Raw genomic sequence first — 18044 nt, forward strand, 5'->3', positions numbered from 1 at the left:
CTCTTGGGCCGAAATCCTGCTTGCTGGTTTCCCACTGAGTCATCTGCTTGGCCACTGTGAGAACAGGATGCTGGACTAGAGGGGCCCTTGCCCAGATCCAGTATGCTCTCCTTATGTTCATGTGCAAGTGTTACAAGGGTTGCAAATGCTGCGGGTTACGTGATTTCGGGTTGTGCTCTATGCCGAACCCGGAAGTACCGGAATGGGTTACTTCCGGGTTTTGACGCACACACATGCACAGAAACGCAAAATAACCACATGCATCGAAACGTTGAATCGCATCACGCATGTGCACAGACGGGACGCTGCTGGTTGCGAACACGCCTCCCGCATGGATCATGTTCACAACCCGAGGTATGACTGTAGTCCTTATGATAGACAGAGAAATGTGCAAAAGTCCTACTCTATATCCTGCCCTCTTAACACCCTTCACCCCCCCAAAAAAACTTATTCCAATGCCCATTCTCCACGTTCCTTGGAGCCTGGACTCCCCCTTTCATGAGATGGTACAAAGGAGAAACCAGCCTCTTCTGCCACCACCATGTTTTTATCCATCGCCACCTACTCCCCTCTCTGTCAGGAAGCCCCTCTGTCAAAACTGGAAAGAACTCTGCATCACACCCAGCTCAAAACCAATTTATTTTAAGAATGCATTGTTTTAAAAATGGACAGAACATAATTGCAAAGACTTGCTCAGAAAGAAACCAGAGATTGCAAGTGGGGGGGGGGAGAGAGAAGAGCAAAGGGGGAGGGAATGAGGAAGAGAGGATATGGCCCCACACATTGCTCTGTCCAATTATACTGCTGATTATTTAAATAAGCAAGCCTGAAACGTGGCTTTGAAGAAATCTGGATCATGGAGAACTTGCCCATCTCCCTTTTTTTTAAAGTCTCCAAGACCAAGAGCAAAGCCAGCTGCCTCTGCCCTTCTCTACAAATGCCAAATGCAGGCAGATAAGGCAAATGGACAGGTGACCATTGAAAGCCAGGCTGGCCTCTGCCCCTCAAAGAGTTTGGAGTGGAGAACTCTGCTCATGCTCCAACAAGTCAGGTAGCTGTGCAAGACAAGCTGCTCCAATGTAGATTGACACTTGATACGCCTTTGCAATTGGGAATCCATGGAAAGAATCTGGGGAAGGGATCTTGATGTACATATAGCTCCACGGTTAAGCTGCTTTTTCACTTGCAACTGCAAGAGGACAGGCTCCCTGCTGGATCCCTTCTGTCAGTCTCTCCGCAAAAAAAAAGTCAGACTTGGTGGGGGGCACCCTATGTATTCAACAGGAGCCAGATTTTAAACAGCGAGGAAGGGGGCAAGCTGGCTGCCCTCCTTGGCAGTGAAGGTCTCTGCCCCGCCGTCTCCTGGCAGCTTGCTTTGGGGACCTGGATCCAGACTGGCTGAACTGCAGCTGTCCCACAAGGCCATGAGAGGGGTGTTCTTCCCATGGCCCCCAAGAAAGCAAGAGGGCTAAGCCAAGGAGCTCATGAACTGGGCTAGCTGAACTGGCAATGCTGATGGAGAACTACTGCCCCCCTTTTTTTGCAGATGAAGCTAGGTGTGCTCATGCTGTAAAAATCCCCCCAGCAACTCCAAAATATTCCCTCACAATTTTCCCTCCATGGGGGAACCCTGGAAAGAGACAAAGCTTGGATAAAAAGACCCCTGGCAGTAGGGGTGGGGTGAGATAGGAAAGTTTTCCAAGCTCCTGCCTAGCTCTCCTTCCCTGCTCTCCCAGGTTAGATGCAGAGCATGGTATTGTCTTGGGTCTTTTGCTGAAGGTGGTGGCAGATACCGGACAACCCAGAAGCCCAGAGGATGGGGAGAAGCTCCCTCTGTGCTGTTGGGTGTGCCTGGATTTCTGCAAGCTGCTTAGGGCCCGTTCGGCTGGTGTGGCCCACCTGTTTTTTCTGGTCCGCAGATGAGCCCAACTGCAGTTCCCCAAACGTCTCAGCAGCTAGGATGTCGCGGGAACTGAGCTCAGTTGGAGAAAATAGACAAACCTGCCGGAATCAGAAACCCCCTCTGCCTAAGGCTCCTGGGCAGGAGTGGCAAAGAGCCCAAAGTCTCCCTCCTCAGGGAGAGAGGCGTCCTTTGTTTGCATTGGATCAAGCAGCTGCCAGGTGGAGAAAATGTACCCTGTCGTTCCTGATTACAATTATTTTAGTTGGGGGCCGAAGCAGGGAGGAGGAGGAGGATAGGAAAGCTGAGAGAGAAAAACAGTGATGCAGAAGACCAGGAAATGGTTCATCGTGCCTCAAAAACTCTGTGGACATCCTGGGACCACCCTGCCTCCTCAGTGGGAGGCCATGTGCTTGCAAATGGTGGGGGATGAGGTTCGAGCCAACTCCCCCAAGCCCTCAGGCTCCCCTGCCTTCAAGACCCCCAGGGGTTTGGTGGTTGGAGAGGTCACTTTGCAGGCTGAGGCCCACCCAGCTGCAGCCCCGCCTGCTGGAATTGCAAGAGAGGGCAAGAGGAAGGGAGGTGCTCCAAAGCCAGACAGAAGAGGAGAAGCAGAAGCACCGGGCTGGCTGGCTGGCGGCAGGGCTGGCCTGCCCTGCTTGAGAACTTCCACCAAGGAGAGACGTCCGGGAGGCCTTTCCCCACCACGCAGCAGGGCCTGCAAAGTGTCCAAGCATGCCCAGCGAAGGGGCTGCCCAGTGGGGGGGAGGAGGAGGCGGGCGGGCGGGCAGGAGACCCTGCTGACGGTCAGGCTAGGCTGACTGCTGTTAAACAGGAAAAGGTGAAGGGGGGAACCAAGAAAAACCAAGGAGGTGACCCGTCTGGATCTGTGTCGAGTCCTGTGGTGGGCATTCCTTCTCGTCAGTTTGTCTCAAAGTGTCCCGACGCAGCAAGAAAAAGAGGGATGAAGTAGCGTAAAGAGTCCCACCGATTTGCCCACCAGGAGTCTATTTGCCCCACTGCTGCTTGCGGGTCCCGCTGCCCCACCCCCCACCCCCACCCAGGGCAAAAAGAAATTGTCTTTGCAAGAAGGTTCAGTACTTCACTCCGGGGACAAACTCCTTGGCGTCAGGGTTTAAGGTGCTTTTGCTCTGAAAGGGAGATGGGGGGGAATGAGAGGTCAATCAGTTGCAGGCAGGAAAGAACACCCCCCCACCACCGGGTTGCTCCTCTGCTTTTAACTGGCTTTCCCTCCTCTCACACGCCCAAGTCCTTCCATTCCCTCCTCTCACCGCCCAAGCCCTTTCCCACCATGCCCCTCTCCCACTCACCCTCTTCCTGTCCACACCCAATGGTCCATACCGCATCCAACGGTTTAGATCACTGTTATTTGTCTAAGTTAAGAGCCGTAACAAAATGAGGCAAACTGACCGAAAAATGATAAAAGAAGAACGTGCTTAAGCCAGAAAAGAGGTGGCAATTCCATCACCAATCCAGTACACATTTTACTTCGGAAAGTGGCTCGGAATACTGGGCCCCGTGTGGTGGGTCATTTATTACTAGTTTACAGAGACGGACAGGCGGGTGAGAAGGAGCAACCCAGCCCCAAGGGAGCGCAGGGAAGACCAGTTGGGGAAATGGCTGGATTTCAGGACCTCAATGATTTTCACTGGGCCAGAAAAGTGTGCCTGAGAGCAAGGGAGCCCACCTTTTTTCTCCCTCTTCACACCCCTGCCCCTAATCTGTGCCCAACTGGCAGAGCCAGGTCCCCATGCCCATTTCCAGTCCGTGTCCCAGGGCTTACCAAAATGTCTTCCGATACGTGGCTGTGGGTGTTGTCATTGACCGAGAGCCCGTTCAGCTGCTGTTGAAGCTGCCCAATGCCCTGGGGCAGGTCACGGGACGGGATGAACCAATCCTGGTCCTCTTCATCCAGCATCTCCTGGAAACAGCGGTCGAGGAATTCCTGCTCCTGAAGCTCCTCCTCCACCTGGCCAGGAAGCAGATCCACAAGGGAGGGTCACATAGGAAAAGATGTACCTCCAACTGCACCAACCCCAAAATAGTATTTATTTCTTTATACAATCCCTTCCTTCCATCATGGAACCCAGGTGGCCATCCGGAGCTGCAACACAGGTGGCCATCCGGAGCTGCTTAGCTTCAGCAACACGGTGGCATCCATCAATGGCCTTCAGACCCTGGCCTGCGATTCCTCCCTGGCTCGCCAATGTCAGCTGTCATGGAGAAGCCCCACAAAGAGGGATGCAGCTTGGAGAAACCTGATGCAAACAAGGAGGGCAGCTCCTGGCTGGCCCCCGCTCTTCCAGATACTAACCTCTCACGAATCGCCAATGGCAGGCCTCTTCCCTTGTCTGACCGCTTTTAAAGCCACCTAAGCGAGTGGCTGCCGTTTCACAATGAATTAATTCTGCACTCCTTGAGGGACTCTCCTCTCTCAGTGGATAGGAGCACATTGTTAAACTACGGAACTTGCTCCGCAGGAGGCAGGGAGGGCCACCAACTTGGATGGCTTTAAGAGAGGATTAGAGAAATTAATGGAGGAGGAGAGGGCTGTGCTCTGCTTTTGAATGCCAGTTGTTGGAAACCCCAGGAGGGGAGAGGGCTCTGTTTCCCCTAATAGGCATCTGGTAGGCCACTGTGAGAACGGGGTGTTGAACCACATGAGTCATGGGCCTGATCCAGCAGGGCTCTCCTTATGTACTTATGTTACCCTCCAGCTATTTTCTACTATATAGCATGGGCTGTGCTGACCGGGACCAATGGGAACCAAAGCCCCAAACAGCTGGACAACACCAGTTTGGGGAAGACTGTTCCAGGATTAGGAGGGAAGAAAAAGATTTCCACCCACTCCTCCCATGTCATTCTCAATATTATTTGGAGGGTGAGCAGAGATGCACACAGTATTGTGTTTTAAAGTATGGCCACTCCACAGGTGCACTGTGTGGCGTTCTGGTAGCCATCCCTTAATCTTCAATGCCTTTCTCTAATCCTTCCTTCTGCACAGGGCAAATCCATCTCTTCATTAAGTTTCACTCATCAAAGTCCGGAAGATCTTAGGGGTGCCAAGCCAAGGTTCCCACAGACCCTTGTGTGTGATCTCTAGCCTCTCAGTAGAGCCCATTAAAACAAGAAAAAAGGGCCAGAGAAACCCTGACCCTTCCCTTCCCAATCATGTCAACCTTCAAATCACCAAGCTGGCAGCGCAAGAGCAAGCAGATTTCACGTCTCGTCAGCTCAATTGCAGGTGGTGCTGTACTTCAAGCTGGCGCACGGTGGCACTTGGGACCCACCGCTGACATGCGTCCCTGAGAGGAGGGAGAATGGGAGCTGCACCGGCCCCAGCAACATCGCAATTTTTCCAACATGTGCTTAATACAGACGCCACAGCAAGCACTAAACACCCCCACTAAATACTATCCTGCATTAGGGGGCATAGCAACACAACCATGCATGCATGCGTCTGACCTTCAACTGGGGAAAGACAGAGACAAGCAGGTGACAACCTGCAGTCAAATCCAGACTTAGCTGTGGATTCATTGGGCAGCTGCCTCCCTCCCCTCTCCTCATTACTATTAATCTCCAATCTTACGGTACCCGTGTCTGTTTACTGAAAGCTGGAAGGTCTCTTGGCTGAGATCCTGTGACATTTGGCTGTTCTGCAGGATGCAGCCCCTAACATGCTACTAGTAGTGAGTTAAACAGCTGCTGCCTTTTAGGGCTACCTTAATTTAGGATATTATCCCTGGACACTAGAGAGTCTTCCCAACTGACTTGGAGAAAACCTCCCTAGACAGAGTGGCACTACCACTTGACTGCCAATTTGCTGCAGAAATCAATGCATTTCCTGTTTCCCAATGTTATTAATACAAGGCTGTATTGCTGCTGCCACCGCTTTAATTTATTGTTATACCACTCCGTTGGGTGAATGGACACAGCAAACACCATTTCCTATAAGCAAGTGGCTAGGGAGTGTTTTTTGTCCCTCTCTTTTAATGCTAATTAATGCCTGTGGTCACCCAGTGATGGCGCATATTGGAAAATTCAGACTAGCTGTGATTCTTGCATTACAGGAGATGCGACCAGATGACCCTCTGGGTCCCTTCCAACTCTCTAACTCTGTGATACAAAGGAAGACCTCCTTCACAAAGCCAAACTCTGACATGAGCTACTGCAAGGTGTAATAACGGCCACTAACTTGGATGGTTCTGATAAACTCACGGTGGATCCGGGGGTGAACGGCTACTTGCCACACCACCCAGTATGCCCATATATGTGAGTTGCTGGGAAACAAGGGTGGGAGAAAAGGGGGCTGCTCCTGTCCCGCTTGTGGGCTTTCCACAGGCACCTGGCAGGCCACAGAGGGAAACAGGATGCTGGGGGAGCAGGGCCTTTGGCCTGACTCAGCCGTAGGGCTCTTGCGTCCTCATTCCAGGGGTTTCCTCTCCCCTCAAAGTCCAAACCAGGGAACACGGTTAAAAAGCAAGGAGGACTAGGAACATGGTTTCTCAAGCCTCACCTCAGATTGTTTGTTGGACAGTGGGTGAAATGCACAGGCCCCAGCCATGGCCAACCGGTCAAGGCTGCCTGGCCATCACCAATTATTCCACAGGGCCAAACACAGCCTTGCGCAACCTGGCGCTCACCAGACATTTTGGATTACAACTCCCATCAGCCCCAGCCAGCATGACCATCCTTTTGTATTTGTTACTTATTTAATGCATTTCTAAGTTGCTTTAGACAAAAAGAATACCTCTCAGTAAAGATGAAGCACATAAATCAAGTAAAAGCAAAATTAAAAAGCATTGTGCAGTGCAAAACCCCTCAAATGCTCACCCAACAGCACAGTAAGAAGGAAAAGGCCTGGCCCATCCTATTAAAAGATGAGCAGCACAACAGAGATGAACTTAACCACCTGAAGGCTGGGTAGAACAGAATACTGTAGAGTTTGAAGGGACCACAAGAGTCATCTAGTCCAACCCACTGCAATGCAGGTATCTGTTGCCCAATATGGGACTTCAACCCACGGCCCTGAGATTAAGAGTCTCATGCTCTACTACTGAGCCCAAGGACTAAATAAACATGTCTTAGGCCAGCGCCTAAAAACGAAGCATGATGGTGTCAGGCAAGATTACCCAGGGACAGCATTCCTCAAGGATGTGCGTGTCACCCAATGAAAAGGCTGCTTTCGTGTTGCCCCTTTTTACTCCTCCTGCACATGAAGCAGATGGAGAAGGGCCTTCAATGAAGGCTGCAGGGTCTGAGTCAGTTCATGTGGAGAGAGACTGTCCTCCAGGGGTTGGGATCCTGAGCCGCTGATGTGGTCCAAACAGCTGGAGATGTGGTCCAAATCATTGGGAAGGCCTCAGAGTGGGGAAGACGTTTCACACTTCAAGGCAAACAGTACCCCAGACCCCAGCTCCCCTTCTGCTTGTGAAGCTCAGCTGCATTTGCAAGCAGGGAAGTTCCAGCCGGCAAATCCCACGGCTTTTGTGGCTTTCATTTGCACCAGCCACAGAGCAGCCTCTCCTGGACCAGGGACACTTCATTCATCCCAGTAGCTGTCACAATGCAGGCATGCCAAGAAGCCCTTGAGAGGCCAACTTCTCATGGTTGCAGCATTTCTCACTGCACACAGAATGCTCGACAATCCCTCCACCTTCACAACCACTTTGTGGGTCAGGTCCCCTTATGGGCAACAGAGGCAGAGAGGGAGCAACTAGCCAAAGCCAGCCAGCCCACTCAGTTTAGGAGCCCAGCTTAAAGTTCAACCAGACCCTGTGCCACGGGGGCACACCTGGCCTCTCCGCACTTCCATGCATGCCTCCATCCTGGGGCTTCTCCACTTCCCCTGAATGTCCTGCCTTTGTGCTCTTTCAAAAGAAGGAGAATGAACGTCTCCCTGATGACTCTGGCTTGTGGCTTGCCCTGCCCACAGAGAACATTTTGCAGGAGCTGCCGTCCTCCTTCCTCAGTGGTCCCGCTGCAAGCCTTCCTATCTGCTTCCAGGCCCTACCCAGAGGATGCCCTCCCAAACAGAAGAGACTCAGTGTTGATGCAACTGGGTCCTGGAAAGCAGCAGGGCTGGTCTGCTCACCCCCAAGAAGGAAGGAAGGGTTTCAGATTTCTTGTTTTCAGCTGAAGCCTCCTCCTCCACCAATGAGACCCTCAGAAGGCAGGCGGGGCTTCTCCTGTCATCCCTGGGCAAGATTCCTTCCTTTTGCGGAGGCTTTCCTTGCACACTGCCACATTGCAAGCTTGGCAGCTGGACAGAGGCCCCGAGAAGACAGGAAGCAGCAAAACCGCCCCGCCAAGGCTTGGAGCGCAGCAGGCTAAGCAGTTCCAGACCTCCCAGAGCAGAAGGGAGATGCTGAGATAAGAACCAGGGAGCTTCAGTCGTAAGGTCTGAGGACTCAGCTCCCACCAAAACTGCCCCCCCCCAGCTCGTCCTCAGTGGTCAAGCACAAAGAGTCCGGGAGGCAGGAATATAGGGAGCTGTGTCGCAAAAGCTCAGCCCCCTCATCCAGGTAGCCTTGTACTGTCTCCCCCAACTGCCAACCATTCTCCTGGACCTCAAGTGGAAAAGAGCTTCCCCATCACCTGCCAGCTGAACCTTTCTGCTGGAGATGCTGGCAGAGACTGAACTCGGGACCCACTAGAGGCCCATTCCGCCAGACTGCCTAAGCGAGAGAGAGATGGGAAGCAACGGAGGCCCAGCTCCATCAAGCACCTCCCTGCCCCTGAACTGTGCCAAGCTGGTCATCAGAGGAGCAACTGTTCAGAAATTGGTGCCCGAGTCTTTATTTTCCCCTCCCCCCCCAGTCCCTTTTGCCTTGCGTGTCAGGTTTCTTTTCAGATAATGAGCCTGTGGGTAGCGTCCGTCTTGGCTACACGTAAGCCGCTCAGGGAGCCTTTTGGGCACAAATGCAATAAATAAATAAAGCCTGCCCTGCCCCATTCAGCTATGGTCCTTTCCAAGGAGCTTCCTCAGCAGTGATGGAGTGGGCATGGGAAGGGAACCAAGGTGGACAGGGAGGAAAAGCAGCCAGGGAGGGGAGAGGCAAGGACAGAGACAGACCCAAGGACTCTGGCAACAGATGCAGGGAAGAGCATGTATCCTAAAGAAAAGTGGCAGCAAGCTGCAGGATCCTTCTCCCTGCCACCTCCTACAGCCCAGCCTTTGCAGCAGCTCTGCCCTTGAAAAGGCATTGAGAAGCGCAGCGAATGCTCCATGCCGAGGAGCTCGTCCTGCCTGTTTGGCAACTGCTGTGCTGGCAGCTGCTGGGCCTTCTCTAGGCGGAATTCAAGGCACTCCTGCTTACCTTTCAAGCCCCTTGTGGCGTTGTAGCTGGGGGGGGGGGTACCGCTGCCTCTTCCTGTGGGAGCTCCTACGGCAGCTACAGGCCAAGCCCAAGAGGCAGCCAGAACTTGGGACTGCCAGGAGAGGAGCCTTGAGGCCAGTAGCCCAAAAGCTCAGGGCTGCCATCCTGGAGGAGGCACGGCACCGCTCCTCTCTCTTCTGTTTTCCCCCCTGGTTTTTAATGCTGCTGGATTTTACTGAGTCCTGCCATTTCTAAAGTTTGCAATCGGAAGCCACCTCAAGGGTAGAAAAAGTGGGTTGAAGATAATCTAAAATGAATAGATTCATAAAGACCAAATTCCTAGCTGTCGTGCAGCCAGAGGCAGGTGGAGGCTTGCCATCAGAGAGATAAGGGAGAGACTGGGGCTTCCTGAAAGATCAGGGACCGTCGTTTTAGTGCCCCAAAAACTCATTCCTCCTTCCCTCCGACGTCTCCTGTGCCTTCTACATCTTACTTCCCTCCTTCCTCCATCTGTCGGCCTGGTCTTTACCCAAAGATAAAGTTCTTTCAAAGAAGCTTAAACATACCCCTTGATTAAAGCCACATCTTAGTAGCATGATTTTAAAGGTAGGCAAATCTCTTTCTATTACTAATGCAGGTGAAGGAGAGCCACTTGCTCAAGGCTGAGGCGAGGTTCTAATGGCAGACTTCCTGCCTCCCATGGCCCTTCTGTAGACAGGGCTAAACTCTTGCTCAACATGGGAGTTAAACGACAGAACTCCCTCCCACAGGAGGCAGTGATGGCCACATAGTTAGATGGGTTTAAAAGAGGATTAGGCAAATCCGTGGAAGAGAGGGCCAGAAATGGCTACAAGCCATGACAGCTTTGCTCTGCCTCCACAGCTGTAATATTTCCAAATACCAGTTGCTGGAAGCCACAGAAGGGGAGAGTGTTCTTGTCCCTGAATGCTGCTTGTGGGTTTCGCAGAAGAGACATCTTGGTTGGCCGCCCTGAGAACAGGATGCTGGACTAGTTCTTATGTAAAGTCATAAACACCAACCCCCTGCCCTATCCAGAGTGTGGGCTGCCCCAACCTGTGAGTGAGGACGACACAAAGGGGGGGGGCAGCCTGAGCATCGATCTGATTTTCTAATGGTGTTCTGTACTCTACTGGCATTTCGCTTCTCATAATCCCTGCAGGCTGCCCCATAAAAACCATAGCTGCCAAGTTTTCCCTTTTCTCGTGAGGAAGCCTATTCAGCATAAGGGAAAATCCCTTTTAAAAAGGGATAACTTGGCAGCTATGATAAAAACTGTGGCCTATAAACCACGTACCAAGGAACAGACTGGAGAGTCAGCAACTGCAGCAAGCCCCTTGACTGCCTCACCTGCCGGTTGAAGTCCTCTTCGTTCTCCATCCACATGTACTCGGCAAAGGGGTTGTTCTCCTTCTCGTCATGCCCGTTCACTACCTGGTCCTCCTTGGATTTTGCAGGGGTGGTGGCAGTCGTGGTCGTGTTTGCCACGCTGGAACCATTCATCATTACGGAATCTGAGAAAGGAAGACGAAAAATGCATTAGGAATAGAGAAAGGGATACGGGACACTTTCACAGCTCAGGACTAGCAGCAGGTGCCACCCCCCACCCCCAGGTATAATGGTCACGGTGCTTCATGCATCACCTCACAGAAATACTGCCTAGGGATTGAGAATTTCTGAAAGTTTGGCTGTCTGGGAAGAAGAGATTTCTCCTGTTCCTGGGCAGAAAGAAGAGAGCCTCTGCTGGCATTGGGGCGGGAGTAAAAGAGAAAGAGATCCACAGTGCTGACTTGGCTCTCTTACACACTAGACTGCACACAGGGCACTGAAGTCCTGCAATGAGCCCCCATCAGCCTGGGAGATGAGAGGCAGAGGTGGGCAATGTGTGTGAGAGAAGGAGATTCCATAGCTACCCAGTCTTCTACATGTTTACTTGAAAGGAAGTACCACTGAACTCAAGGGGTTTCTCTCCCATGGAACAGGATACAGGGTTACACCTTCCCAGAAGGAAAAAAAAAGATGCCCCCATCCATTGCAGTCTCAAACCATTAACTTGGAAGAGAAGCAGTCTGTTGTCTGCCTCAGCAACAGGAACCATGAGAGTGGTCGCCGGCACAACCAACAGCAGCTGCAACCCCTGAAGAACGAGGCAAGAGCAACAGCAGAAAGGCAAACACGTCAGGCCATGATCCTCTGCAGGACTAGAAAAGAGCAGGCCCTGTTGAACTCAGGGGAGTGTTGCTTCCTATTAAACATGCCCAGGCTGGGGCTGTTACTCCTCTCTTGTGGCAAGACATGCAAAGAAAATCCATATAAAATAAGAGCTGGGGAGGGGAACTGCTAAGAATCCCACCATGGAGAGTCACCACAGATAAGTTTCTTACCCACCCTAATTTCCACTTGCTGCACCTGCAAACACCTGAGAATGGTGCCCGTGAGTGAGAGGGATCCCATTGAGACAGGCAAGCCTGCAAGTTGACTTAGGACTTTGAAAAGGATCCACCAGCACTCAGGACTGGACATGGAAAGAGATTAGGAGCCGCACATCTGCCTCAGCACTAGTGGCTTGGGTTCTCAATCCTGAAGCTGTATTCTGCATGGTCTTCAAGGAGAGTCCAATGGGCAGTGCATTCAAGTCATCTAGAGGTAAACAGCATGATGGATCACTGGGTTAAGACTCTTTCCCAGACAGAATAAGAAAGGGTGACATCAGGGGACGTTTCTGCTTGAGCTTCTCCTGAGCATTGCCTCAGGCTAAGTTGGTCTTGATTGTGACAAGGAGGGACACAGGCAAAAGAGGGTCTTCTCCACAGCAAGGAGGGCAGTGCCAGTGATGAAGGAAAAATTATACTTCCAAGTCTGTTAACTGGGTAGTGGAGGGCAAGGAGGAGTCAGGAACTAGCACCTAAAAATGTAACAGAGGAGCACTGATCATGCAAACCACCCCCGCCCACTCCAAGGGTCACTTCCTGCCACTCCAAGTGCTTCACTCACCTGAAAAAAGTCTCTCTGCAAGGCCCTGTCTACGAGATTCTGGCCCCAAACAATCCAGCACAGTCTACTATGCAGCACCAATGAGCAAGCTAGAATCCCAGCCCCATTGCAGGCTAGAAAGCTTTCAACTGCAGCCTCTTGATCAGCTGTGACACCTAAGGCCACCGAGGGGGTCAACCTGTGAACTATTGCAACTAGAAGCTCAGACAAATGCCTGCCTCTCCTTGTCTTCTCTTTTGCCACACGATGAAAACTTGGTGAACTGCCCTGAGATCTACAGTACAGATATAGGATGGCAGGCAAATTTAAAAAATACTAATATGTAATAGCATGCCAGGGAGGAGGGCTGTATGGGTGCCTTCCTCCCTGACATGGTAGTCCTCTTATGCGCAGGGGAATGTTTTGTATGTGTAAGAAGTCCAATCTTGAGAATTCATACCAGCACTTTGACATGCTGCAGTGGGACAATCAGAGAGAGACGTAGGCTTCAGAGAGGCCTGAATGCAAGTTCTGAGTTTGCAGCAGTTCATAAGGGCAACGACAGAGCTGTTGTGCCAATTCATGGGGGAAATGCTGCAAGGCACCCTGTGTGGTACAGAAACATACCTGCAGGCTTCCCACAGGCATCTGGTTGGTCACTGTGTGAACAGGATGCTGGAAAAGATGCAACAGAGGAGGCTACTGGCCTGATCCTGCAGACTCTTCCTAAGTTCTTAAACACCAAAGCTACTAGCAACACATCAGGACTGCAGCACCAACACTGTCAGGCAAGCGAAGACGCCATGTAGCAAATAATACTGTCCTACACAAATCCAAGTTGTGGGGCCACAGAGCCCAAACCCTATCCAGGTGGAAAACAATATGCAAAGGAGGACAAGGGTTGGATTTGGCCATCCCGCCCATCCCACCAAAACTAGCTACCATGCTAGAGAAAGCCAGATGCCCTGTTCAAAATTAAACAATACTTTTCATTAATAACGTTTATTTCATTCAATAAGTTTATTGTGCTAGCCAAAGGCCATGACAAAATCATCCAAACACAAACATTTATTCATACTAAGCGGCCGCAAGACAGACCAAACTCCCAAGGGACCGTTTGGGTGACGTGACGTGAGAGCTTGAGAGAGTTTGGCAGTGAAAACTACACAAAGGCACAGGAAACAGCAGCAGAATGACAACATGGGGAGGGAGAACAGCATCTAGGCACCAACACTTCCCAGCTGCAGTGCTCCCTCACCCACCCCTGGAGCAACATTTGGGGTATTCTCGGTGGGTAGGAGGGATGCATAGCTGCAACTAGACTTGAAACTGGGACAGCTGGATTCAAGACCCCATCTCTTCTACACATGCTCAGAAAATTCATTTCCTTTCAGGCTCATCTGTAAAATGGGAATACAAAGAGCTATAGAAAAGGGGGGGGGGCTTGTCAAGGTGCACACAAATGACCACAAAATGTGTGCTCCAAAGTTAGCAGAGGGAAAGGCACAAAAATATGTGGATAGGTTGCAGTACCCCACAACCCCTTTCCATGCCACCAACCAAATGCATACTCCAACAGGGAGGGAGGGTGTGGCTGGAGCTTCAATCCCAGAGGATGTTGCCACAGCCTCGTGCTGCAAGCTCCATACCTGCACATTTAAAAGATCTGCATGCAAAAATCACTATTTTCTAGCCAAACTGCACAAGGCCTACTCTCTCACCAAAGCCCTCCGCACAGGGCTTATTATGAACTCCACATGGCTTTCTTCAAGGAGACATTTGGACAAGGTATTTTGACTGTCCAGGCTGAGCAAGCCCTGGCTCCATGCTTAGTAATCATCTGAGGGGCCCTTCTGCCAGATCCAGAATTGTTTTTGCCAGTGCTTCTACACGGATTTATGCAAGTGAGTCGTGGGCAACTTATAACCGTCGGGAGTGACGCTTCAATGCTTTTAACAGACATCATGTCAGGAGGGTTTTGGGTATCACATGGCAGGACAGAATTCAAAACAAAGATGTGCTCCTCCCAAGCTCACATTCCCAGCATGTTTGCACTCCTGTCTCAGCGATGTCTACACTGCCTTGGTCATGTCCACAGAGTGAAAGATGGCAGGATCCCCAAGGACGTGCTGTACGGGGATGTCTGCCAATGTGACATGAAGGCTGGCAAAAACAACCCCACCATGTGGGAATCCCTTGCAGATGAGCACAGTGCCTGGAGGCAGGCAGTCAGGTCATGCATCCATAGTAGCGACCAGAGGAGGAATGAAAGCTTGGAGGAGTGCAGAGAAGAAACGCCCTGGCCCATCCGCAGCAGCACAACCAGATACCTCCTTCTGCCCCAGTTGCAACAAGACATGTCTCTACAGCCACAGGAGGCGCTGTAACTCACCAGCCGTTTGACCTCCTCCATTGTCTCCCGAGACGGACGGATGCCAAGCAACCAACCATAGACTGACCCTGAAGTTCCAGTTGCAAAGTTGACTTGGCTGAGCCATTGCCCTGAATCAAAGTGCTGGCCTGATCCTCCGGCAGCCTCAGATGTTGTGGGTTCAGGGGGCTTAGTTGACAGGACGTGGGCAGGAAGAGGATGTTCACTGCTTCACATGGGACTCCCTCCCTCTCTCTCATTCACCTACACCCACGTATCATCGGAAGCTGCTTTATCTTGAGTCAAACCATTGGTCCATCTACTTCAGTACTGTCTGCAGCTGCTCTCCAGAATTTCGGGCAGGGGTCTCAGCCAACCCATGTCTGGGGATGTGGGGATTGAACCTGGGGCCTTGTGTTTGCAAGACAGGTGCTTTATCACTGAGTCTTTCCCCATATGCACTGGAAAGGCCCTGTGTCGGATTTTGGAAATTACTCGAAGTTAAATGAAATCTCTAATCTCTTAATTCTCTTTAAAATTCCATTGCTCCTGTATAAACTTGGCCTTAGGACATAACTGACGGATACACCAAGCATTTCATAACAAAACTTGCCCAAAGTAGCCCTTTATCGGTTTTCCAAGTCCTATATGCTTGAGCAGAAAGTACTTCCATCGAGGCGGGTTGCCAAAACCACTGGCTACTGCCCCCCCCCACCTTATTTCTCCCTCTCTGCTGAGTAAATGAGCGGTTGATCCAGCAAAGCCACAAGATTCATGGAGACTGGGCTGGTGAACTCCAGGCGCTGGCAAAGACGGACAAAATCTCCTGCCAGAGTGAACTCCCCAAGATGGGCAGAAGCCGCACCAGTCTCAACAGCTGAATGCTGGCAGGCGAGGGGGCCCTGCTGGGGCAATGGGTGAAAGAGATCTTCTTGTCTCAGCCTCTGAATGTGGTCCAAGCTGCATGTTCCAATGCAAACGATGCCTATCAAGTTCAGGGAAAAGAGCAGAAGTAAAACTTTCTGCTTTGAACAGTCTCTGCAGGCCACGTGCAGGTCAGTTCCTGTGAACAGATAGCCTTTGGGGACTGCATCACACACATCTTCAGAAATGCCCTCAGAAAGACAGCGCCCAATTATTTAGAAAGATCTCCACTGCCCACGTTTTTCCTTTCCATACTTTGTAACAGGCCATTTCATTCAGTGCTGTTATGTGGCAGGTTTTCCTCAGCCACTGGTCAATGGTTGGAGCCACAGTGTTTCCCCCAAATTTTTGCTTCTGCTTCCAAGACGAGAGCCCGCAGTTCCAGTTCTCTTCCAGTAGACAGTACTTGCTTTGCAAGTAGAAATCCCAAATGCAACCCCATGTGGCATCTCTGGCTTCAAAGCATGTGCACAGGAGACTTCAATCTCCTGCACCTGGAACGTGCCTTGCCTAGGCCTAGCTAAGGGAACCTGTTTTGAAAACCAGAGAAACAGCATGCCTCTGAGCATAGGCAGAGCCCCACTCCTATTCAGGTCAGATGAAAGCACAGTATTTCAGAAGAACCTTGGTCCCAAGGTTAGGGGTTCATAACTGCCCCTTTGGACTGAAACGGGGGGGAGGGGGCTGGCTAGGATGCTGCTCCTCCAAAGAAGCCCCCCAGGCCCAGGGGCTCTTTCGGAAGGGCTCCACCCACCGCGGGATTCGCAGCCATTTCCTGAGCAGCCAAAAGGCTTTCCCAGCCATTTGCCAGGTGCTGAGCAACAAAAGCTGGGAGCTGGCGGATTCTCCCACCATATGGGCTGTAAATCAGCCCAGTCTGCGCCGAGGCCCCAGAGAAGAGAGTCCCTGCCGAGCAGGAGTTGGCAGGAGAAAGGGAACCACGTCACCCGGAGAGGCCGTGGAAAAACACCACGCGCCGATGAGATAAATGGCAAGAGGGACCCTGGGAGGGAGCTGGCTGGCTCTTGGCCAAGGAGAGGAGGAAGGCACTGCTCCTGCAACAGTGGAGGGGACTGAATCCCCCCCTCGAGTCTTGCAGCAGCATTGCAGCTTAGCAAGCCTTGCATGGGGAAATAGGTCAGCCTAAGGACTTCCCAATCGACACAGAGGAGCCCGAGGACAAGGGGGGGGGCTTCCACCACCAGACCACCAAAAGAAGACAGAGCATAGCAAACTCAGCTGCCTGGTAACAGGACAGCAGCTGGTGAGAAATGGGAGGGTTTGCAGGGGGTGTCATTCAGAGTTAAGGAGCTGCGTCAGACACAGCTTCTGTGCAGCTGAGGGCAAGTTGAGCAGGGCGAGGTTGGCAGAAGGCCATCTGCAGCCAGCAAGAGCAGACCAAAGAGACAGCTTGACTGTTTCTATAGGTGTGCAGGCGGGATCAGTTGAACCGCCCTGGCTCACCAGGGCAGAGAGGCTTCCTCAGCTTCCAGCTGAGAAGTAAGGAAAAACTGGGGAGGAGGGGAGGAGGGAAGAAGGTATGGAGCCCCTTCTACCCTTCATCAGAAGACTGACTGATTGAGAAACAGGCTTGCATGGTGCTTTGCAGAAGGAGAGTCTCAAAGTGGTTGCCAATCCCCAACAAGCGCAAACAGCAATCGCAAAATGCAACCGTCGATCTGGCTGTGAGGGGGACCTGTTGCTGTTCCTCCTTCCCTGTGCCTATTGTGCTTTGCCCTCTTGAGCAATGGAGGATGCAGAGCGTCAGGTAGCTATAATCAATGCCAGCCTCACCCAATGCATGGGTGGGAGCCCACCACGGCAGCCCCCAGCTGGATGGCTTTCCAGAGCGACCTGACGAGGTTCCTCTTCCTCCAGGTCTGAGGCTTGGATCCAGGAACCACAGAGACCAGGGCTTCATTTCCTAGGACTTTCAGAAATGTCTGAGTGGCTCCACGGAGGGCTAAGGAGGGTGTTGGGCTTCTCTGCTATAGAGTAGGCCTGCGGAAGTTGCTCCAGTTTCATCGCGACCGCTGCTGGAGCAGGGTTGCCAGCCAAGGATGTGATGTCCAGAGTTTTAACTTTTAGCGTGGAAACAGCCACCCACAAAGGGCTCACAGCTCACCCAACAAAACTACCATTTCCCATAGCTGGACCCAGAAGAACCCAACCAGGCATCCTACCCTGGCCTTGTGTCTTGCTCTTTACATGCTCGTTGCCATGGGGGAAAGCGAAACATTTATTTGCTACCAACACAAGATGCGATCAAAGCCCATAATAAAAAGCCTCTCCATGGATCCCAGGCCTGATGCCAGATCCTTGGATTCCAGTGTTTTGCATGAAGGCAGAATTCAGTACTCGGCAGTGTCTTCAGCACTCAGAAAAAAGGTTTCCCCTGCTCCCCACCCCCAGAGCAGAATTTTAGACTTATGGCTGCAGAAAAGAACTCTGAACGTGTGCCCAGACAACCTCAGAGTGAAGGCCAAGCTGGACTAGCTACAGTCAAAAAGTGGGGATT

General features: G+C 51.8%; 1 protein-coding gene across 5 annotated transcripts in view; it reads right to left on the bottom strand.

The window, feature by feature from the left end:
• Nucleotides 1-620: 620 nt before the first annotated feature.
• PAIP2B (poly(A) binding protein interacting protein 2B) overlaps nt 621-18044 on the bottom strand; it is a 36245-nt gene continuing 18821 nt past the window's right edge. For 3 of the 5 annotated variants that reach the window (XM_035103684.3, XM_035103688.3, XM_035103686.3), the window contains exons 2-4: nt 10609-10772; nt 3705-3890; nt 621-3051 (exon numbers count right to left, since the gene is read on the bottom strand). In XM_035103684.3, coding sequence (XP_034959575.1) covers nt 2995-3051; nt 3705-3890; nt 10609-10764 — 399 coding nt within the window. In that variant the 5' untranslated portion in view covers nt 10765-10772 and the 3' untranslated portion in view covers nt 621-2994. Of the gene's footprint in view, nt 3052-3704; nt 3891-10608; nt 10773-11646; nt 11900-12858; nt 12907-13952; nt 14124-18044 lie in introns of those variants that run through there. The other 2 variants (XM_088660751.1, XM_088660750.1) reach the window with 2 other exon arrangements.

Source organism: Zootoca vivipara, chromosome Z1 (genome assembly GCF_965207765.1).
Source record: "Zootoca vivipara chromosome Z1, rZooViv2.hap1.1, whole genome shotgun sequence".
Taxonomy (NCBI): domain Eukaryota; kingdom Metazoa; phylum Chordata; class Lepidosauria; order Squamata; family Lacertidae; genus Zootoca; species Zootoca vivipara.